Source organism: Lepus europaeus, chromosome 3 (assembly GCF_033115175.1).
Source record: "Lepus europaeus isolate LE1 chromosome 3, mLepTim1.pri, whole genome shotgun sequence".
NCBI lineage: Eukaryota > Metazoa > Chordata > Mammalia > Lagomorpha > Leporidae > Lepus > Lepus europaeus.
In genome coordinates, this window is record NC_084829.1 from 66,027,611 (window position 1) to 66,052,553 (window position 24,943).

General features: G+C 37.8%; 1 protein-coding gene across 3 annotated transcripts in view; it reads left to right on the forward strand.

The window, feature by feature from the left end:
- ADGRB3 (adhesion G protein-coupled receptor B3) overlaps nt 1-24,943 on the forward strand; it is an 862,679-nt gene that overhangs the window by 432,886 nt on the left and 404,850 nt on the right. For all 3 annotated transcript variants that reach the window (XM_062187566.1, XM_062187568.1, XM_062187567.1), the window contains 2 exons: nt 3,920-4,069; nt 6,178-6,253. In XM_062187566.1, coding sequence (XP_062043550.1) covers nt 3,920-4,069; nt 6,178-6,253 — 226 coding nt within the window. The remainder of the gene's footprint in view (nt 1-3,919; nt 4,070-6,177; nt 6,254-24,943) is intronic.

A 24,943-nucleotide genomic window follows, 5' to 3' on the forward strand; every position in this document is an offset into this window, starting at 1 on the left:
GGGGACACTATGTCCTTTAAGATATCTTCCAAACACTTTAATCTTCTGTAAGAAAGGGATTTTTTTTTTCTTTCACCGTTTGAGGAAAATTGATCCATCACCTAAACAGCCACACCAGCTGGTGTGTAACAGGTGTCACAGAAGCAGAGTATGCAGATTGGGCACTTACACTTTACTTTTTTGCACCTTTGTTGGGACTGGGCATGTGTTTACTCTAAATACAGTTTAAAGAGATAATTTTGCAATCTTACCACTTTTCTGTTTACTTAACATTTGAGCTTCCCATTTCTTAGAAGACTTTAACTGTATCTGAATTCTAGCTGTGAGTTTAGAACAGTTAAACTCTAGTGGAGACAGGAAGGGATTGGGTTTTGTTTGGTCCAAATGTCTAGTGTAGGGACTGAAGGAAAGAGGAATAAAAGTTGTCTTTATTTTTGCCACATGGAAATAGCTTTCCTCATAAATCCTCCAGAAATCAGGAAGAACCACAGTGTTATCTTGGATACTGATAGGTTTGAGGTAAATAATTGTAAATGCTTCATAGTTTAAAGAACGTGTGTGAATGGATCTTCAGACAGTTTATAGAAAATGGGGCCAATGTTGTGGCATAGTGGATAAGGCCACCAAGTGGGATGCCAGCATCCCATATGGGTGCTAGTTTGTGTACCAGCTCTGACACTTCTGATCCAGCTTCCTGCTAATGACCTGAGAAAAGCAGCAGAGGATGATCCAAGTGCTTAGGTCCCTGCACCCACGGGGGAGACCTGAAGAGCCTCCTAGCCTTGGCCTGGCCCAATCCTGGCTATTGTGGCCAGTTGGGGAGTGAACCAGCAGATGAAAGATTCTCTCTCTTCCCTCAACCCTGTCTCTATCACTCCCTATATCACTGAAACTCTGGTTGTAAATGAATGAATACATAAATATTTTATAAGAAGTTTATATTAAATGAACTTTCTGAAAAAAAAAGTATGGATTTCAAAACTTTTTGCACTAAGGTAAACTTATCTTTCATTCTATTTTCCACAAACTTTTTGAAGTACTCACATATATTGATGATTTGAAGGTTAGCATTTGAATTCTATCAGTCTATTAAGACATACACCTTTTTATAATGGTTTTATTGAAGATATCATCTTACTTTAAGAATACATTACTAAGAGTTAATTGTGAATGATTCACGACAAAAATAAAAATAAAAATATGTGAGACAATTCTTGTGCTAATTATTGTAATTTAGTCGTTCACAATGTGGACATATATCAAACCAACCTGTTATTGATGATAGTTATATATCATGTTATACATGATGTTATAAATTGTGTTGTATATTATTTTGATTTGTCAACCAAAAAAAGAAATACAGGCATATTTCAGAATCTTAGTTACTATCTAAACAAAAATCTCAAACTATTTGGAAATTATATATACTTGTATAATATGTATTTTATGAAGCAATTATGTTCTTAAGTATAATTAATTAATAAATTTTTGTTTTTGTTCATTCCCCATGCTGAATACTATGAAATTTAAAAGACTTGTAGTACAAGTTAGTGATCCTAATTGAGTTTTAAATTTCTTTATTCTAGACTATGTTCAAAGATACAATCAAATATAAATTTCACAGCTAGTGCACCTCTAATGAGACAGTGAATGGTTTTCATAAACTAAAATGCACACTTGTATAACAATATCAATTTATATACTTATGAATGTACTATTAAATTAACATTTATTCATGCTAAAGTGCTGTAATTTTGGTACAGAACATGTTTCCTCCATTTGTTACTACTTTATTTATTTTGTTTTTATCCAATGTATACAGAAAGGTATTATTAGATATCAAGGCCAAAGAATTTATCTTGTTTGTCTTCCTTGGATTGGAAACCAGTTGTGTGACAATCAGAAAAAATTCTTCATTTATTTTCTTCAATTTTTAGATGAGAGAGGTGAAATAAATTTATTCTAGATCTTAAGACAGCCATAGTTAAAGTCAAAGAAATTGGGGCTGGCACCATGGCACACTTGGTTAATCCTCCGCCTGTGGCGCCGGCATCCCATATGGGCACCAGTTCTAGTCCCTGCTGCTCCTCTTCCAATCCAGCTCTCTGCTGTGGCCTGAGAAAGCAGTAGAAGATGGCCCAAGTGTTTGGGCCCCTGCGCCCACATGGGAGACCAGGAAGAAGCACTTGGCTCCTGGCTTCAGATTGGCAGTTGCAGCCATCTGGGGAGTGAACCAACGGAAGGAACACCTTTCTCTCTCTCTCTCTCTCTCTCTCTCTCTCACTCACTCTCTTCACTGTCTGTAGCTCTGTCAAATAAATAAATAAAAAAAAGTCAAAGAAATTGAAAACAGATGAACTTAGTTTTACACATTGAATAAAGCTTTGGGAACTCTTGAAGGAATGTGCTGTTAACAGGTAGTCCTGTCCATATATATGCGACAGAGGATTTGGACCTTGAGAATACCGGTACTGGCTTATTTATGACCAACAAAAAGTATATTATGTAAAAATTAAAGAAATTCAAATAAGTGGAGCTTTTTACCAAAAATAGTATTTAATTGTGCTCGCTTCAGCAGCACATATACAAAAATAGTATTTAACACCCATACCTGATTTATATGTTACCTAGTATCCTCTCTCCTTCAACATTCAGTTTAAAAACCTTATTTAGGCTTAATATGTCAAATTACAGACCTAACAAAATTCCATCTTATACTTATAAACAATGTGTATAATGGCCTGAAAGAGCTTTATAAGAAGTATAATTTCATTAGTGGGACATGGTAATACATAAGCAATTTAATTTGAAAGTAAGCTAGTAGTACAGTAATATATTTATCTAACTAATACTGTTAAATTCTTAATTTTCATCCTCTATTGATTTAAATTACACATTCCTTTACAATAAAACACACCAAAGAGAGCCCTAATGGTGTTTTACTTTGGCTTTCCTATTGTGATAACTTTTGTAAATTTCCCCCATTATCGTTTCATTTAAGTCTTCCATGGGACATTTGAAACTTTTATATAGAACAAGAAGTGACTATATAAAATTTTGCAATTTTTACACTTTGCTGAAAAAATATAAATATATATAAATAAAAGTACCTAAATATTTATATATAAATTTACATGTAATATAAATATATTGAGATGTCACCAAATATATCATTCATGATTTTGCTCTTTATTTTAAAGTTATTTATGGCTATGTAACATTAATGTCTATACATGTTTTTATTATAGCATTAATATGTATACATGTTTTTATTTCAATTTTGGGAGGGAATTTTTAGAGATTATTTGTTATTAACCTATTCGATGAACATTTGTGCATATTATGTTGGTTTTTTGGTTATAGCATTACTGGTGCTTCATTATTTGGATGCTGTATTGAAGAACAGTGTGACATTGTTTTTTATTTCTTTATGGTGGCCCATCTAATCCATGAATTTTTTTTTCCAAAGACAGCATTTAGATGAAAATGCAGAAAGTCTATTCTGAACACAAAATTCAGATTTAAATGCAGATTTCAGACTGTCAAATGTGTTGGTAAAAATATTTAACAAAAAATACAGTATGAGCTTCTAACAATTGAACTGGAGGCCAACCCTAAAAAAATAGTATGGTAACAATTGCTGATAGACTATCCCCTGGTAGACTGTCTTAGAATATCCATTCTATCATTGACCAGCTTGTATGATTCTTGCTGAAGGCAGCAAAACTAGACTAAATGAAGCAATTAGCAAACTTATTGAAAAGCATTGCTTACCAATGAGATATGTCTATTTTGTTCCTCTAACAAATATAATTTGGATGTTTCATTTTGAATATATTACAAGGTTTAGGTTAATCACTTTTTGTCATGCTGAAAAATATAGCAAGATTAGTTGACAATATGATTTCTTTTTTAATAGTGGCTAGCATTCAGAAGCTTCCTGCAGCCTCTGTTCTAACAGACATCAACTTTCCAATGAAAGGACGGAAGGGAATGGTTGATTGGGCAAGAAATTCAGAAGATAGGGTTGTCATCCCAAAAAGCATCTTCACTCCTGTGTCATCAAAAGGTAAATATATGCAATAATATGAACTTTGAACAAAAAATTTCTGATGTCATTTAATGAGACATGAGGTACATGCCATATAATGAATAATTTGGAAACAGCCTGCAATCATATATATAAATTAATTTTATAAAAATAGAAACTTGTCTAACTTTGCTAAAGGAAAGAATCTATTAAAGTGGGAAAAATACAAGTGCAAATTATTGACCTGAGATTAGCATGGTCAAGTTTTAGTATTGAACATTACCCTAGGTTAAGGCATGTGTTCTAATATTTTAACTTTAAATATTGACATGTTACATGTTCCATGGAAAGTCATTTTTATTTCTGCCTCATATTAACTTTTACTTTGGTTTGAAGATAATATTTTGACATATAAAGATAATTTTTGGAAAATTGTTTTAAGAACATCTTAAGTTAGCCTCTAAAATTGAAGGCTAAATTCTAAAGTGACATTGTTATTACCAGGCACTTGTTGCTATTTATATGATCTCTTTAATACTTAATACTAACTATATGTTCACTTTAGCACTTACTATGATCACTTTAACAATTAAAATGGCATTACTAGGCAGAATTAAAAAGAGGGAATGTTGGCCGGCGCTGCGGCTCAATAGGCTAATCCTCCGCCTGTGGTGCTGGCACACCGGGTTCTAGTCCCGGTTGGGGCACCGATCCTGTCCCGGTTGCCCCTCTTCCAGTCCAGCTCTCTGCTATGGCCTGGGAGTGTAGTGGAGGATGGCCCAAGTGCTTGGGCCCTGCACCCGCATGGGAGACCAGGAGAAGCACCTGGCTCCTGGCTTTGGATCAGCACGCCGGCTGCGATGGCCACTGGAGGGTGAACCAACAGCAAAGGAAGACCTTTCTCTCTGTCTCTCTCTCTCTCATTGTCCACTCTCTCTGTCAAAAAAAAAAAAAAAAAAAGGGAATGTTCAACATGGGAAGCAGTCCACAAAGCAGACTCAGAGAATAACAATCGCACTAAATTGCACTCTGACCTAAGAATTAGCCACTAAGGCATTTGGATGTGGCTGAAAAGCCCATGAGAGCATTTCAGGCATGGAAAGCCAAGACACAGTGGTAAAAAATATCTTAAAATGAAGGATCTCTGTGAGTGAGACCCCAGTGGAAGGAATGGACCATCAAGGATGTACTTTTCTCTGAAGGGAGCAGAGAACTACTTTTCTTATGGCCCTGTCTGAATACTGCCAGAGTTTGTGGTCACAGAAGGCTTCCATAACCTTGGCAGCTCATGGCAAGAGCTTCAGCTCATGGCAAGACATCATAAATAAGAGTGTTAGTTGTTAAATTAACAACAGAAGTCACTGTGCACTTACTCCCTATGCAGGACCTCTGTCCTTAATGAGTTGCACCATTTGAGAATTAACTGCAAAACTTGTTCTCAAACAGTACTTTATACATTGTGTGTGTGGGGGGGGGGTGCAAACTGTTGAAATCTTTATTTAGTATAGAGTTGGTCTTTTGTATATAAAGTTAATTAAAAATGAATCTTAATGAAAAATGGGATGGAAGAGGGAGTAGGAGGTGGGATGGAAGTGGAGGTGGGAGTGTGGGTATGGATGGAAGAACCACTATATTCCTAAATGTGTACCTATGAAATTTGCATTCATTAAGTAAAAGCATAAAAAAAGAATACCTATGTAAAATGTGGGATATACTTGAATGTTACAAAATAAAGATACAAAATTTGTCTTGTTAAAAAGAAAAAAAGCAACATTGTGTCCTTATTGTCACTGAAGATTTTGACCTTTAAACTTAATGCTCCAAAAGAGAATTGGCACTCTTTTCCCACGTAATTAGGAATTTAAGCTCTTTAAATGCAACTAAAACAACTTCTTGTCTCAGTATTTTGAGGGAATATTTGTTTCATGATGAAATACTACCAAAAATACATCTTACAGAACTATCATCAGTGTAAAGAGTGTATGATGGATAACCTGCTATGCATGGTTAGGAATGTATATATTCTACTCAGCTTCATTTTTTCATCAAAAACTACAAGAATACTCTGTGATGAATGTGTTAAAATTGTATAAAATATCATCTGTTCCTTGCTGTTTTACTAATATTTTTAATGTTATTCTTTCTAGAATTAGATGAGTCATCTGTATTTGTTCTTGGAGCAGTTCTATACAAAAATTTAGATCTAATTTTGCCCACTTTGAGGTAAGCTACAAAGTAATAAGCTGTTGTAATCTTTGTAAATTATTCTAAAATGTGATTATAGCTCATCCTATGAAAATTGTCAAATAAGCTTTGGTAATACAAAAGGCTTTTCTTAAATGGAATGGAAAATACCAATTTAATGAATAGGTCATTAGCATATTATGCATTTGAAAACAACTAGAAAAGACAATTTTGGTGTCTGATTATAGCCCTGAGTTTCTTTTGTAGCTAATCATGACTTGCCTTAAGACTGAAAAAAAAATTTCAATTCTCTTTAATAGGATGGGTCATTGTAAAAATTAATTTGTCTTCTTTCTTTATTTGTGCTTAATGATGCTGTTCATCAACATTACATGAAATTACAGGAGTGTCATGATGACAGGGAAAGCATGGTTTTGTTTCTCATTTGCACAGACCTCAATTTGTTTAGAAATAAATTTTCAATTACAATTACATTAAGAAAAATGATATAGTTCAATTAGAGAACTATTTTGGGAAGAAATTATTTTGATTTCTTTCTTCCTAGTCATAAAATAACAATTACAAATGTAATTCTACAACATTAATTTATTTTCTCTGTTGTCTTATCTGTTTTGCCAAATCTCACAGAACATATCATTCACATGTATTTGGAGAGTGATGTTATCACTCATGATGATTGTTTCCTCCATACCACACCATTTTAGAGAATTTAAACCAAGTTGTGTTTTAGTAACACACAGCCACTGTTGCACTTACCTTTTTCTCATGCCATCATAAATAAAGCTTTAAGTGTTTAGGGATGAGAGAATATGAATGATGTGTATAGTTTTACCAGGGCACAACAAATAGACTAATAAATAAAAACAATTAGAGTTTAGTCCAGCAGAAAATGATCTCCAAGGAAGCAGCAGTGAACGGTTGAGATTCTTTGGAACAAATCCTTCTGTGTGAAGCATGTCATGACCATCGATGTGTTGTTTTGTTGATGGAATGCAGGTTCTCTCTCAGCCATACAGACAATCATGGGAAGTTGAGTTTTCTTTTCTCTCTTCTCCTCTACATAGAATTCAGGATTTATGTTTGGTTTTGCTTTGCTAATAATTCTCAAGAGTAATTCTCTCAATCAATTTTTAAATTAAAAGATATTAGACATGTTACAGAAAAAAATTATCCATAGTTACTTTTCTGCTGTCCATAGGATGTTTATTGGAGGAGAATTGTGCTGAACTTGAAAAGGCTCAGATAGTCAAAGTTAGACAGTTATTTCCACAAGATGTTCATTTATGTAAAACTTATTGCACAGGCTGGCGCCACAGCTCACTAGGCTAATCCTCCACCTGTGGCGCCAGCACACCAGGTTCTAGTCCCGGTTGGGGTGCCGGATTCTGTCCCGGTTGCTCCTCTTCCAGTCCAGCTCTCTGCTATGGCCCGGGAGTGCAGTGGAGGATGGCCCAAGTGCTTGGGCCCTGCACCCACATGGGAGACCAGGAGAAGCACCTGGCTTCTATTTTTCAGCATATCCTTTGTAAGCCATTTTAAAAACTAAGGTTCATAGAAGTTCAATGTTATACTTTGAAGCCATTTTAGGAACAGAGGAATAAAATACATATATCTCATTGTTTAACTATATAATTTTGTGTTACTTGAACACAGAAAGAAAGGATATGTCTTCTTATTGAAAATGAAAAATGTACAAATTTATTCAGTGTGTTAATTTATTATTTATAAATTTTCTTGGAATTTATCCTCTGTGGAGAAAGTTTGTCATAAACAGAGTTGTGTTAGGTTTGCTGTTAGATTTCCAGAAATTTTATGTTTTGATAATAATAATTTTCAAAATGATACTTTGTATCATTTCGCTTGTGGGGTCTATGAAGGAGGACTTTACAGAATATTTCAAATAAACATAATTTAGACATGGCTTCATACAAAGACATGAATAGTTTGCATACTTACTTTATTATTTAGATATTTCTTTTCTTTGCTTCTGCTAATATACATACATCTGTTATTCTTCAAACTGCAACTTTCGTTTTTTCTGTTTGTCTTTCCTTTTAAATTTAAATAGATTCAAATTGTTCCTTCAGTTGAAGGAGGCATACTAATCTCAAGTTCAAACTAAATCTGTGCTTTTCTCAGCCTCCCACTTTTTTCCTCAGGATAATGTCTTATATTTAAAAATATAGAACCATAAGATATTAATTCTGCAAGACAATTTAAAATGGTGACATCTAGAATCTCATCTTTTAGATGAGATACCTGAGATCCTACTGCTAGAATGACCTGCCCAGGATTATATATCTAATCTGAAACAGATCTAATCCAGCTCAATTCTCCTGTCAGCCAAAACAAGACTCTTTCATTCACTATATCTCAGTGCTTCTATGCTGCTAATATTAATTTCCATAAACAAGATGAACTGTGGTTAGCATTATGGACTGTGATTATGTGTGAATAGACATGTTATTCTCTGTAAAAAGTCTTGTACAGTCCAGGAGGGAGGTGGCTATGTGTGTGAAAATCTCAGGGAGCCCTGGTTTGACCTGATGGCACCAAACTAGGCAGTCAGCACCAAGGCATGAGTTTGTGATTCCTCCCACCCCTCACAATCACTTAACATGTTTGACAGATGAAGGTGGGACAGCTCAGGCACAGAATCCTCTGGGGTAGATGTGACACACAGACCCCTCTTACATAAAGAAATTCACAAACACCTACAGCGTGACTAGCTCATAATTTGCTATGAGAACTTAACTCATTTTCATAATACTTGTGGAGATAAATTTGGTAATGTCGAAACTTAAAAATTGTTGTAGCAATTCTACTTCTAAGAATCTTTCTTAAGGAAATTATCTCTAAGAAAATCGGAATTATACCCAACCATAGATATACCCAAGTCAAAACTTTAAGAAATAGTTGTAAACAATCTATTCTGTGACTCATTTCATTGATGGAGGTTCCAGTTTTATAGAAAAACCTCTATACTGCTGAATATGTGAACAGTGTGTGGTTTTCCTGGTAAGACATATGGAAAATTTAGTCCTGTAAAAGAAAAAAAAAAGCCAATATATTTTAATGTAGCTATTAACATTCAAGATAGTACAAAGAATCGAACTAAAATTGCACACAAATTCTGTGGTATAGCAATGCCAGAAAAAATACATATCAATTAAAAATTACATGTTATCATAAACCAACAGTAGTTAGACAATATCTTTTTTTTTTTTTTTTTTTGACAGGCAGAGTGGACAGAGAGAGAGAGACAGAGAGAAAGGTCTTCCTTTTCTGTTGCCTCACTCCCCAATGGCCGCTGCAGCCGGCACATTGCACTGATCTGAAGCCAGGAGCCAGGTGCTTCTCCTGGTCTCCCATGTGGGTGCAGGGCCCAATCACTTGGGCCATCCTCCACTGCACTCCTGGGCCACAGCAGAGAGCTGGCTTGGAAGAGGAGCACCCGGGACAGAATCTGGTGCCCCAACTGGGACTAGAACCCCATGTGCCGGCGCCGCTGGTGGAGGATTAGCATATTGAGCTGCAGTGCCGGCCAGAGAGTATCTTTTAAAAATAAGCAGATTTCCATATTGCAAAATCATATAGGATTCCTGTCAAGTGCGGTTAAATTTTTGTATATCTAGGTCAGCGCCATGGCACCATGGCACCCGCATGGGAGACCAGGAGGAAGCACCTGGCTCCTGGCTTCAGATCAGCACAGTGCACAGGCCGTAGCGGCCATTTGGGGGGTAACCAATGGAAGGAAGACCTTTCTCTCTCTTTCTCACACTAACTCTGCCTGTCAAAAAAAAAAAAAGAAATCTTTGTATATTTAGGAAATGGAACTCGTTTGAGTTCCCAGTATTACAGGAGTTCAACAAAAACAGGAAAAGAAAATGAAGTAATGTTGAAAATAATAAAAAACAAAGGCAATTACTTTTACACGAGTGCACCCTGAAGGCAATGAACCAAAAGTAGTCAATTCTGTGAAGAGAGCATTTTCTTTTGTTTCAGTATCTCAAGTTTTAGCCTTGCTTCTTCAATCTTAGAGTGCAATGAAACCTTGTAGTTTCATGACATGTATCTTGTGGTAATGTCCTATCATAAAGATATTAACAATTAAAATTATCCATGGAGATGATAAATTGCTCTGGCCATAGCTGCCATTTGGAGGGTAACCAATGGAATGAAGACCTTTCTTTCTGTCTCTCTCTCTCACTGTCTAACTCTATCTGTCAAATAAATTAGAAAAAAAAAAGTGAACTGAACTCCCTGAACATTTTTGTTATTCTAAGTTCTATATTTCTTAATAAACCTAACTTGAAATTCTACTTGGTTTCTACATTCTAACTAACCCAACCTTACTTTTCCCCAGCCATCAGCTGATTTTAGGTTTTTAAAAATTTCTGTTTATTTTTATAAACAATTTTATTTGGAAGGCAGAAAGAGAAAGCACAAGAGAGACAAACAGAGAGAGAGAGAGAGAGAGACCTCCTATTCACTAGTTAACTCAATAAACGCCCACAACAGTTGAGACTAGAATGTGCAAAAAGCAGGAATTAAGAAGTCAATTTGGGTCTGCCACATGGGTGACAAGAACTCAACTATGAATTATCGCCTGCTGACTTCCAGACAGCTCCCAAGGTGTCCTCTGGCAGCAAACTAGAATGGTGGGCGGAACTGAGACCAACCTGGTACTCTGAAAAGGGGTGTAGGTGTTCCAAGCCGTGTCTTAACCACCATGCCAAACACTTGCCCCTGATTTTAGTTTTAAAAGAAAGCATATTTATGTTAAAAAATTCAGTGATGGTACTGGCATGTGGCACAGTAGGTTAAACCACCACTTGCAGTGCTGGCGTCCCATACCAGAGTACTTGTTCAAGTCTCAGGTGCTCTACGTCTTATCCAGCTTCCTGCTAATATGCCTGGAAAGGCAGCAAATAATGACTTCGGCCCCTGCCGCCCATATGGGAGATCTAGATGGAATTCCTGGCTCCTGGCTTTGGCTAGGCCATTGAGGCCGTTTCTGGAATGAACCAATAGATGGAATATCTCTCTCTCATCACTCTCTCTCACTCTCATTGTTATCCCCCCTTACTATCTCTGTTACTCTGCCTTTAAAATTAATAAATAAATCTTTAAAAAAGTTTTGATGAAACCTCCGAGTTCTCTAAATACATGAAATCATCCATTTCTTTCTTTTTTTTTTTTTTTTTTTTTGGACAGGTAGAGTTAGAGAGAGAGAGAGACAGAGAGAAAGGTCTTCCTTCCGTTGGTTCACTCCCCAAATGGCCGCTACAGCCGGTGCTGCACCAATGTGAAATCCAGGTGCTTCCTCCTGGTCTCCCATGCGGGTGCAGGGGCCCAAGCACTTGGGCCATCCTCCACTGCCTTCCCAGGCCCCAGCAGAGAGCTGGACTGGAAGAGGAGCAACAGGGATTAAAACCTGGCGCCCATATGGGATGCCGGCGCTGCAGGCAGAGGATTAACCAAGTGCGCCATGGCACCAGCCCCCCATTTCTTTTTTTAACTTAATATTTTATTTTTTTATTTTGATAACATATTTTAAAATTTGCAGTTAGCCGAGACTGGTGCTGTGGCGTAGTGGGTTAAAGCCCCAGCCTGCAGCACTGGCATCCCATGTGGGTGCCGTTTCGAGTCTCGCTGTTCCTCTTCTGATCCAGCTCTCTGCTGTGGCCTGGGAAAGCAGTGGAAGATGCCCCAAGTCCTTGGGCCCTTGCACCCACGTGGGAGACCCAGAATAAGCTCCTGGCTCCTGGCTTCGGATCAGTTCAGCTCTAGCCGTTGTGGTCATTTGGGGAGTGAACCAGCAGAATGGAAGACCTCTCTCTCTCTGGCTTTAACTCTCTCTGTAACTGTCATCCAGATTCTTCCATGTTATAGCTTATGAAGGATTTCTTTCTTTCCTAAGGGTGAATAATATTCCATTATGTGTTTATATATCATTTTCTTTACCCACTCACTGGATGATGCACATTGAGACTGCTTCTACCTCTTGACAATTGTCAGGAATACATACTGAACATAGACGTACAAACATTTCTTCAAGATCTTGTTTTTAGTTCTTTTGGATATATACCCAGAAGAGGGATTATTAACTCACTTGGTAATTCCACATTTTATTTTTGTCAGGAACTGTCAATTCCCTGATCCACTCTGGCTGCACTGTTTTACTTTCCTACGATCATTCTATATAACATCTTGTTACCTCACATCCTTACCATGATTTTCAATTGTGTGTGTGTGTTTTATATCAGTCATCCTAATAAATGAGATGATACCATATTGTGGTTTCAATCTGCATTTCTTTGATGATTGGGTAATGATGCTGACATTTTTTTCATATGTTTATTGATCACTTGTGTTTTTTCCTTGGAGAAATATCTATTCAAGTATGTTAACCATTTTTTCACCAGTATTTGTTCTGTTGTTGTTGAATTGTAGTTTTTATGTTTTTTGTATGTTAAAGTTTTAGCAACTATATGGTTTATAAATATTTTCCCATTATCAAGGTTGTTGGTATAGTCCAATTTACATATTTTACCTTTTATTTCCTGTGTTTTTGGTTTCAAATCTAAGGAATCAATGCCAATTCCAATGACATGAAATTTTTCACCTGATTTTTTTCTAGAATTTCTATGGTTTTAGGTCTTACATTTAGGACTTTCATCCATTTTGAGTTTCTTATTTTTTTTTATTTTTTTTTAACTTTTATTTAATGAATATAAATTTCCAGTGTACAGCTTATGGATTACAATGGCTTCCCCCTCCCATAACTTCCCTCCCACCCACAACCCTCCCCTCTCCCACTCACTCTCCCCTTCCATTCACATCAAGATTCATTTTCAATTCTCTTTATATACAGAAGATCAATTTAGTATAAAGATTTCAACAGTTTGCACCCACATAGAAACACAAAGTGAAACATACTGTTTGAGTACTAGTTATAGCATTAAATCACAATGTACAGCACATTAAGGACAGAGATCCCACATGAGGAGCAAGTGCACAGTGGCTCCTGTTGTTGACCCAACAAATTGACACTCTAGTTTATGGCGCCAGTAACCACCCTAGGCTGTCGTCATGAGTTGCCAAGGCTATGGAAGCCTTCCAAGTTTGCTGACTCTGCTCATATTTAGACAAGGTCATAAAAGACAGAGTGAGGATAGTAACCAATGATCCTAAGAGTGGCATTTACCAGGTTTGAACAATTATACAGCATTAAGTGGGGAAGAGGACCATCAGTACACACAGGTTGGGAGTAGAGCCATTGGTGGTAGAGTAGAGGTTATGATTACAAAGGAATGAGGCCCAAGTGTGCTAGACAGGGTCTAGAACAAAGGACAGAGTCATTATTAGAGGAGCTAAGAAAGGTGCTGTCTAAGCTACAATTAAGTTTTCAGATTGAGAGGCAAATAGAACCTGATAGAAGGGGCTTGATAATAATCTGGTGGGCTTTAGGCCTTGTAAGTTCAGAGGCCCAGACCTATCTATCTCTTCACATGGGGTATATCCTAAGGGAGGTGTGAACCTCCTAGGGGAAGGCACTCTGTTGACTTTCATTACTTGGCTGGCCTGGAAGGAGAGCTGGCCAGGTAAAGGCAGGTGGCATCTCTAACAAGAAATTTACAGTTCTGCCTGCAATGTTGCTGACCCTACTTGACCATCCCCTCAGCTGCAGTGGTCACTTTGGAAGTTGGGCTGAGTGAAGGGCTTTTCAGCTTAGAGCCAATAATATCCTTGACTTGCATCCTCTGGTCTGCTTTAACACAAACCAGGAGGAAAAGAAAGCTAGGCATCAGAAGCAATGGGTGGCAGGCCTATTAATGGCTGATCTGTACAGTGATCTGCCCTCAAGGAGACCCAACAGGCCAGTCCACTGCAGTGGCTTTCAATGTGGTAAGCCTGGGCTTCAGCAGAAGTCAGCTTGTGAAGAGCCCTGGCAGCTCTGCCAGCCAAGAGTTGGATCACTGGAAATGGACCTGCCCTGGAGTCGAAGGATGCCCAGGTCAGAGCCACACATTTTGAGTTTCTTATATGGCATAATCATGTGAATATCTAATTTTCCAAATACAATTTGTTATACTATTTTTCTGTCATCTTTGTAGCCTCATCTTTGTCAAACTGATTTGATCATGTACATAGCAGTTTATTTCTGGGCTCTCTATTCTGTTCCATTGGTCTATAAGTGTCTGTCTATGCTAGTACCACACAGCTTTTAATACTGTAGCTTTGTAAAATATTTTGGAATCAGGACATGTTCTGTATTTCTTTCTCAGCATTATTTTGGTTGTTTATGGTTCTTTGAAATTTCATATGAATTTTATTCTTTTTTATTTCTGCAAAAAAATGCCATTGAGATTTGTAAAGGGATTGCATTGTTTCTGCTACTCATTTTGGTTAATATGGACATTTTAAATGACATTAATAATTTCAATTCATAGACACATAATACCTTTTCATTTATTTGTTTTTCTATTTTTATTCATTTGAAAGGCAAAGTGACAGAGAGGGAGGAAAAAGAGAGCCAGAGAAATATCTCCCATCTGCTATTTTACACCCCAATGGCTGCAATGATGAGGATTTGGCCAGGCCAAAGCAAGTATCATGGAACCCCATACAGGTCTCCCATGTGACTGGCAGGGGCACAAGTAATTGGATCATCTGCTGCTGCTTTATCAGATGCATTAACCAGGAGTTGGATCAGAAGTAGAGCAGCTGGAACTAGAATCAGTGCTCTGATAGGGTGCTAATATTATAGGCAAGGGCTTAACTTACTGCACTACAGTGTCGGACCCTATTTGTGTTATTTTTTATTGTTTTCGTCAGTGTTTTTTAGTTTTCATTGTTTAAAACTTTTGCCTCCTAGGTTATGTTTATTCATAAATATTTTTATGTCATTTAAATGGATTCTTACTTTCCATTTTTGATTATTCATTGTTACTGTTTTGAACCATATCTTATTTTTGTGTATTGATTTTTATTGCTTGCAAACTTATTTATTATTTCAAACAGGTTTTTGTGTGTGCATGTGTGTACATGTATAATATTAAGGTTTTTCTCTAGGAAGAGAAAGTATTTTATTTCTTCCTTATTTGTTTTTGCTACCTAATTACTCTCTCTAGGACTTCTATGGTGAATAGAACCTATAGGAGGGCATTCTTGCTTTACTCCTTTTGTTGCTTATTTAAGAGGCAGAGAGAGAGATAGAGAAAAAGAACATCCATCTATTGCATCATTCCCAAAATTCTTGCAACAGCCATGAGAGGACTGGGGACAAAGACAGGAGCTGAGAATTTGATCCAGGTCTCTCACATGGGTAGCAGGAACCTTTGAGCCCTAATCACTGCCCTTTTACATTGATAGGAAACTAATCAGGAGCTAGAGCCAGAGGTCAAATCCAGTCCTAACCACTAGGGTAAACATTCACTCCATTTTTGCTTTATTGCTGATCTTCAAGGAAAAGCTTTTAGTTTTTTTTTTTTATAATGATTCAGCATTAGCAAATTTATTAGTGAGATTTACCACATTTATAGACTAACAGGCAAAAATATCTGAAAGGGCCAGTGTTGTAGTGTAACAGGTTAAGCCTCCACTTATAAAGTTAGCTAGTTTGAGTCCTGGCTGCCCTGCTTCTTATCAAGCTTCTTCTAGTGCTCCTGGGAAGGCAGCAGATGATAGTCCAAGTACTTGGGGCCCTGTCACCCATGTAGAAGACGCAGATGGAGTTCCTGGCTCGTGGCTTTGGCTTGGCCCAGACTTGGATCTTGGATATTCTGGCATTGGCAAAGTGAATCATCAGATAGAACATCCATATTCTCTCTCTCTCTCTCTCTCTCTCTCTCTCTCTCTCTCTCTCTCTCTCTTTCTCTCTCTCTGTTGGCCTGCTTTTCTTTTCTTTTCTTTAAAGCTTTTATTTAATGAATACAAATTTCATAGGTACACATTTAGGAATATAGTGGTTCTTCCACCCATACGCACCCTCCCACCCCCACACCCATCCCACCTCCTACTCCCTCTCCCATCTCATTCTTCATTAAGATTCATTTTTAATTAACTTTATATATAGAAGACCAACTCTATACTAAGTAAAGATTTCATCAACTTGCACCCCCCCACACGCACATACAACATATAAAGTACTGTTTGAGAAAAAGTTTTGCAGTTAATTCTCATAGTACAACTCATTAAGGACAGAGGTCCTACATAGGGAGTTCAGTGCACAGTGACTCTCTGTTGTTAATTTAACAATTAACACTATTATCTATGACATCAGTGATCAACTGAGGCTCTTGCCATGAGCTGCCAAGGTTATGGAAGCCTTCTGTGACCACATACTCTGGCAGTATTCAGACAGGGCCATAAGCAAAGTGAAAGTTCTCTCCTCCCTTCAGAGAAAAGTATGTCCTTCTTTGATGGCCCCTTCTTTCCACTGGGGTCTCACTAACAGAGATCCTTCATGTAGGACTTTTTTTTTTTTTGCCACTGTGTCTTGGCTTTCCATGCCTGCAGTGATCTCATGGGCTTATCAGCCAGTCTAGAGTTCCTTAGGGGCTGATTCTGAGGTCAGAGTGCTGATTAGGGCAGTTATCATTCTATGAGTCTGCTATGTGGCCTGCTTCCCATGTTAGAACATTATCTCCTTTTTAATTCTATCCACTGTTATTACCAGACAATTGGTCTTATTTATGTGGTCCTTTGACACTTAATTCTATTTAGATATTCAATTAAACACTCAATATGATCACTTTAACAAGTAAGATGGCATTATTACCACCCAGCTTAATTGGATTTGGAGTCCCATGGTGAGTTTTTAACTTTACCCTTAGGGTAAATTCTTTCAATTTCTGTCTGTTGTGGAAGATTCTTATTTCTCCTTCATTCATAAATGAGAGTTTTGCAGGATACAGTATACCAGATTGAAGGTTTTTTTTTCTCTCATGACTTGGAATATGTCTCACCATTGTCTCCTTGCCTGTAGCATTTGCAATGAGAAGTCCAGAGTGAGTCTAATTGGGTTTCCTCTGAATGTGATTTATCGTTTCTCTCTTGCACATTTTAAGATCTGTTCTTTGCTTTTCACTGAGATGCATATTGCTACAATGTATAGTGGTGAAGTTCTTTTCTGGTCCTGTCTATTGGGAGTTTTGTGTGCTTCTTGTACTTGAATGTCTCCTTTCTTTCTCCATATTGGAGAAGTTCTCTGTTATTATTTCATTAAGAAGGCCTTCTAATTCTTACTCTTTCCACACCTTCCGTAATTTACTGGATCCGTATGTTCGGTTGTTTCATAGAATCTTGTAGATCTACAACCGTGATTTTTAATTTTCTAAGTTCTTCTTTTATTTGGTCTGACTATATTATTTCCAGAATATCTTCTAGTTCTGATATTCTTTCTTCTATCTCACCTATTGCATTGTTAAGGCTTTCCACTGCATTTTTATTTGATCTATTGAATTCTTAATTTCTAGTATTTCATTCTAACTTCTCTTTAATATCTCAATTTCCTGGGAGTACTTTTCATTTAGATCAGGAGTTTGTCTCTGATTACTTCTAAGTAATCTGATGACTAATTTTCTGAATTCCTTTGCTGGCATATCTTCTCTTTTTTTAAAAAAAAAACTTTTATTTAATAAATGGAAATTTAGAAAGTACAACTTTTGGATTATGGCAGGTTTTTTCCCCCATAGCCTCCCTCACACCTGCAACCATCCCATCTCCTACTCCCTCTCCCATCCCATTCTTCATTACGATTCATTTTTAATTATCTTTATTTACAGAAGATCAACTTAGTATATACTAAGTATAGATTTCAATGGTTTGCACCCATTGGTATACCCAGTGGTATACACAAAGTATAAAGTACTGTTTGAATACTAGTTTTACTGTTAATTCGCATAGTGCAACACATTAAGGACAGAGATCCTACATAGGGAGTAAGCACACAGTGACTCCTATTGATTTAATAATTGACACTCTTATTTATTTATTTGGCAGATAGAGTTAGACAGTGAGTGAGAGAGAGAGAGAGAGAGAGAGAGAGAGAGAGAGAAAGGTCTTCCTTCCATTGGTTCACCCCCCAAACACTCTTATTTATGATGTCAGTAATCACCCAAGGCTCTTGTCATGAGTTGCCAAGGCTATGGAAGCCTCTTGAGTTCATAAACTCCGATTTTATTTAGAAAAGGCCACAATGAAAGTGGAAGTTCTCTTCCCTTCAGAGAAAGGTACCTCCTTCTTTGATGGCCCGTTCTTTCCACTGGGATCTCACTCACGGAGATCTTTCATTTAGGCCAATCTTTTTTGCCACAATGTCTTGGCTTTCCATGCCTGAAATATTCTCTTGGGCTCTTTAGCCAGATCTGAATGTTTTAAGGGCTGATTCTGAGGTCAGAATGCTGTTTAGGGCATATCTGGTGTATCTTAAAATTCTTCTTCAACTTCTATTATTGAAGAGTTGTAGTGTTCCTTTTGGGGGCTCATAGTGTCTTCTTTAGTCTTAGGGCTTTTCCTTTGTTTGCATTTCTAGTTGCTTTTCTCTTTAATTTGTGTCTTTGTGCTTGTGGTGAGATTTCCTTGCTGTGAGCTGCTATGTGTCTGTGTGTTGCAGGTGGAAGCATGCAGCCCCGTATCCTGGAGTCCTGCTCACTTCTATATCATGATGGGGGTGGGTACGAGAGCTCTGGTGTACTAAGTCCTCACTTACTGGGGCTGGGCTCACTTCTCACTGGTGTGTGAAGTGAGCTGGAGTTTTCAATATTTAGGACTTCTTGTTGTACAGCTTGCATGGTGGGGAGGAACTTACTTGGAAATGTTGTGACCCTCTTTCCCGGGTGGGAGGTATTGTGAGGTGGCCCCCACAATTTATAAGCTTGTGCACAGGAGGCAAATGCAGTAGCTTCCTGCTTACATTTGAAAATGTAAACAATCAAAATGGCTTCTCCCAGCTGGCTGCAGATCTAGTTGCAGTAATGAGGGAAACATAGTTGGACGGGGGCATGCTGGACCTCTCTCTGTTTGTTCTCCTATACCTTCTCTTTCTTCCCACCTGGAACTTCAAGCGCAGTTCTCCAGGCTCCCAACCTGCTGCTATCCACAGTTGCATGGGCTGATGATGTCCCAGCTCACCTGGTTTGCTGCGGCTAGGGTGGAGTGTGTCAGTTTCTCCGTTCAGCTTCTCCGCTGTGCCTCCACTGCTGTGCCTCCACCATTTCTCTTTCTCTTTTGCTCTCTTAACGTGGATCTGCCTAGTCTCTGTTGGACTCCTGGGCTTCTCTGCGCGAATTTCCCACGGCTCTTTCACCAGTTTATATCCCCCTCTCCTTATTAACTATTTTTTTTTTTTTTGACGCATATAACTCAGAACATCCTGTTGCTATACCACCATATTGGCCCTACCATCCTGGGCACCAAGCTTTCAGTTTTTTTGCCATAAGCTATTATGTTAGCCTTGCATATATGGTCTTTACAATGTTGAGATCATTTTCTTCTATTCCTAGTTTGTTTAATACATTTTATTTTTATTAAAAGGCATTAAAAGCCCTCAAGGCATTCAGATCTGGCTGAAGAGCCCATGAGAGTATAGCAGGCATGGAAAGCCAAGATATCATGGAAAAAAAAAAAAAAAAGACCTAAATGAATGATCTCTGTGAGTGAGATCCCAGTGGAAAGAACGGGGCCATCAAAGAAGGAGGTACCCTTCTCCGAAGGGAGGAGAGAACTTCCACTTTGACTATGACCCTATCGGAATAAGATCGAAGTCAGCGAACTCTAAAGGCTTCCATAGCCCTGGCAACTCATGACTAGAGCCTAGGGAGATTACTGACGCCATGAACAGGAGTGTCAAATTGTTAAATCAGCAACAGGAGTCACTGTGTACTTACACCCCATGTGGGATCTGTCCCTAATGTGTCGTCTAAAGCGAAGTGATGCTATAACTAGTACTGAAACAGTATTTTTATGCTTTGCGTTTCTGTGTGGGCAAAACTGAGGAGGTCTTTACTAATTATATACTGAATTGATCTTCTGTATATAAAGAGAATTGGAAATGAAAAAAAAAAAACAACCTGGTGTTAAAATGGAAATGGCATAGAAAATTAATTAATTTGAAAAAAAAATTATGTAGGATCTCTGTCTTTAATGTGCTGTACATTGCTATTTAATGCTATAATTAGTAATCCAATGGTAGTTTTTTCACTTTGTGTTGCTATATGGGCAAAATGTTGAAATCTTTACCTAATATATACTAAACTGATCTTCTGTATAAAAAAAAAAAAGGTGTGGAATTTTGTCAGATGCTATTCTCCAACAATTGATATAATTATGTGACTTTCATGTTTAGTATTTTAATGTGGTCTATTACATTGATTGATTCTCATGTCTTGTAATGTCCTTTAATTCCTGGATTTATTGATCATGGTATATAATATTTTTAATGTGCTACTAAATTAAGATTACTAGTATTTTATTCAGGATTTTTACTTCAATGTTTGTTGGGTATATTTGTCTGTAGTATTCTATTCATACTGTAGTTTTGTCTGATTTTAGTATCCAGGTAATGGTGGCCTCAGAAAATGAGTTTGGGAGTGATACCTTCTTCAGTTTTTTTGGTAGGGTTTAAGAATGGTTGATACCAATTCTTTAAATGTTTTGTAGAATTCTTCAGTAGAATCCTATGGGCGTGGGATTTTCTTTGTTGAGAGGTTTTTTTTTTTTATTATTATTCGATTCAATCTTTTTGTTAGATAATAAGATTATTTTGAAAATTTATTTATTTATTTTAGATTTTATTTATTTATTTGAGAGGTAGAGTTATAGGCAGTGAGAGGGAGAGACAGAGAGAAAGGTCTTCCTTCCGTTGGTTCATCCCCCAAACGGCCACTACAGCCAGCACTCCACCGATCCGAAGCCAGGAGCCAGGTGCTTCCTCCTGGTCTCCTGTGTGGGTACAGGGCCCAAACACTTGGGCCATCCTCCACTGCCCTCCTGGGCCACAGCAGGGAGCTGGACTGGAAGAGGAGCAACCAGGACAGAATCCAGCACCCCAACTGGGACTAGGACCCGGGGTACCAGCGCTGCAGGCGGAGGATAAGCCTAGTGAGCCACAGCGCCAGCCCTGAAAATTTATTTTTTATAATTAATTACAGTAGGTTTTATGATTCTAGAAATATTTCCATTTCTTTTAGGTTATCCTGTTTGTTGGCATATAAGTAGTTATACCACTGTTCATAGTAGTCACTTACAATCATTGTTACTTCTGTGACTTCAATTATAAATTCTCCATTTCTTGTTTGTTATTTAATTTTTCATTTTTCTCTAGTTGGTCTAGAACAGTGTATCAATTTTGCTTATTTTTTCAAAAAACCAACACTTAGTTACATTCATTTTCCTTTTTGTGTATTTTTACTCTAGTTTTTTTCCTCTAATTCTCTGATTTTTTTTTTTTTTCTGACAGGCAGAGTTAGACAGTGAGAGAGACAGAGAGAGAAAGTTATAGACATTGAGAGAGAGACATAGAGAAAGGTCTTCCTTCCATTGGCTCACTCCCCTAATGGCTGCCATGGCCGGCGCTGCGCCGATCAGAAGCCAGGAGCCAGGTGCTTCCTCCCAGTCTCCCATGCGGGTGCAGGGACCCAAGCACTTGGGCCATCCTCCACTGCCCTCCTGGGCCACAGTAGGGAGCTGGACTGGAAGAAGAGCAACCGTGACTAGTACCCAGCGCCCAACCGGGACTAGAACCTGGGGTGCCGGCGCAGCGGGTGGAGTATTAGCCAAGTGAGCCATGGCACCAGCCTAGTTCTCTGATTTGTAAAGTTACATTTTATTATTTGAGATCTTTTTTTTATAAAGTAGGTGTTTAAAACACCAGGAGAAGCACCTGGCTCCTGGCTTCAGATCAGTGAGATGCGCCGGCCATAGCGGCCATTGGAGGGTGAACCAACGGCAAAAAGGAAGACCTTTCTCTCTGTCTCTCTCACTATCCACTCTGCCTGTAAAAAATAATAATAATAATAATAATAATAAAAGTAGGTGTTTAAAACTATAAATTTTTTTCTTAATAAACTTCTATGCTGTATTTGCATTTGTTTAAACATGTTTTCTAATATGTCCCATGATTTCTTTTTTGACCCTTTGTGCAAAAACGTTTTGCTTAATTTTTACATACTTTTAAATTTTCCTTTGGATATTTATTATTTTCTAATTTAATTCCATAAAAGTAGAAAAGATACCTCGTATGATTTCAATCTTCTGCAATTTGTTGTCACTTGTTTTGTGGCTTAATATGAGACCTATCCTAGAAAATTTTCAGTGTCTACCTGAGAAGAATATATTCTCTGCTGTTATTGTGTGAAATGTTCTATATATGTTTGTTAAGTACATTTTATCAACTATTTTGTTTATATCCTAAATCTTATTAATGAGTCTGATTGATGTATTCCATTATAAAAATAAGATATTGAAATTTCCTGGTATGTTACTGAATATTTCTCCCTTAAGCTTAGTCAGTTTTTGCTTCATATATGCAGGTTTTCTGCTGTCAGGGGAACTTACAATATTTTTAAATTGTTACGTGTTCTTGGTGTATTGAACTTTTTTTGTTATCTAATGTTCCTCTTTGTCTCTTATGGAAGTTTTTAACCTGGAGCCTATTTTATCTAAGTGTGTCCAATCATCTTTTTTGAATGTCACTTACGGGAAATATTTTTCTTTCACTTTCATTTTCAGTATATAACTTTATAACTTTCAGTTGCAAAAGCCTTTTCTTTTAAAGATTTATTTATTTATTTGAAAGACAGAGTTACAGAGAGAGGCAGAGGCAGAGAGAGAGAGAGAGAGATCTTCCATCCTCTGGTTCACTACCCAAATGGCCACAAGGACGGTAGCTGGGTCAATCTGAAGCCAGGAGCCAGGACCCTCCTCCAGGTCTCCCACATGGGTGCAGGGCCTCAAGGACTTGGGCCATCCACTACTGTCCTCCCAGACCATAGCAGAGAGCTGGATCGGAAGTGGAGCAGCTGGGACTCAAACTGGTGCCCATATGGGATGCCGGCACTGAAGGCAGCGGCTTTACCCACTACACCACAGTGCTGGCCCCAGTTATATTAGTCTTTGTAACTGCAGTGATTCCTTTGTAGATAGTTCTGCTGTATTTTTAATTTAATTTAAGGTAACTATTTAATTTTAAGGTAACTTTAAGATAATGGGGCCAAAACATGCTTTGCACACATTTTCAAGAGTAAGTAAAACTACTTTTAAGTTTTAGAATCAAACTACCACAAGTCTCAAGGACAGGGAAGAACTTCATTACTTTAGTCAGAAAATCCATTTGGCTATAAGATTTGCTTTTCTGACAGTGAATACAAACATACACTCAGCCAGGAAGCATTAGCAGATCACAAAGCCTGATGTGGCACATCAGGAGCCAGCTATTCACTTATGCAAACTAGAGTAAATTCATGGAATAAATTAAAGATAATTTACTATACACATAAAAAGGAGGGGAGTTATTACATAACGTAAATTTTCTAATTTTTCCTTCCTTGGGAATTTTAATACCACCATATGGACATTACATTTTAAATAAACTTGGCCAAAATTTTGATATTTTATTTACTATGCATTTATTTTTAAAAATATTTATTTATCTGAAAGGCAAAATTGTAGAGAGACAAAAGGACACACAAAGAAAGACACAGTGAGACTGTCCATCCACTGGCCACTCCCTAAATGGCCACAATGGCCAAGGCAGGCCAAAGCCAGGGGCCTGAAACTCCATCTGGGTCTCCCATGTATGTGGCAAGGGTCCAAGTACTTGAGCCAACTTCTGTTGCTTTCCCAAGTACATTAGCAGGGAGCTGGAGGAGAAATGAAGCAGCCCGGACTTGAATGGGCACTATTAGAATCCCGCATCACAAGTCACAGCTTAACCTGCTGTGTCACAGCCTGGGCTCAAGTATTTGACAAGACATTCTAACATATTTTGAGCATTAAAATGGGCAAGTGGGGCTGGCATTGTGACGTAGCGGGTAAAGCTGCCACCTGTGATGCCCACATCCCATATGGGTGCTGGTTCATGTCCCTGCTGCTGTACTTCCATTCCAGCTCCCTGCTAATGGCCTTGGAAAGCAGTGGAAGATGGTCCAAGTGTTTGGGCTCCTGCCAAGCTCCTGAGACAGCCCCCGACATTTTAGTCATCTGGAGAGTGTACCAGCAGTATCTTTAAATAAAGAAAATAAATAAAATGTGCCAAGCATAATGCAAATGAAGATATATCAATGATATGTACAAATTGTGCCCTCATTGACTTTATAAATTTAGATTATAATTTTAGGAAGGAGGCATGCATAGAATTGATAAATTGCTGTAGAGATAGGTGCATGTTACTGTGTTGTAGTACAAGACGAGGGATATTCACATAAATGAGATGAGCATATCTAAATTTAAGTATACAAGTAAGTGGTCATATATTCCTTCCCAAATAGTTTTTAAATATTTTACAACATGGGACCAATGTTGGGGGCATTGTGTCACACTGAGAAAAACTGCCACCTGTTTCACTGGCATCTCATATGGGTGCCAGTTGGAGTCCTGGCTGCTCCACTTCCTATCCAACAGCCTGCTAATGTACCTGGGAAAGCAGTGGAGGATGACCCAAGTACTTGATTGCCCTGTACCCATGTAGGAGACCCAGAATAA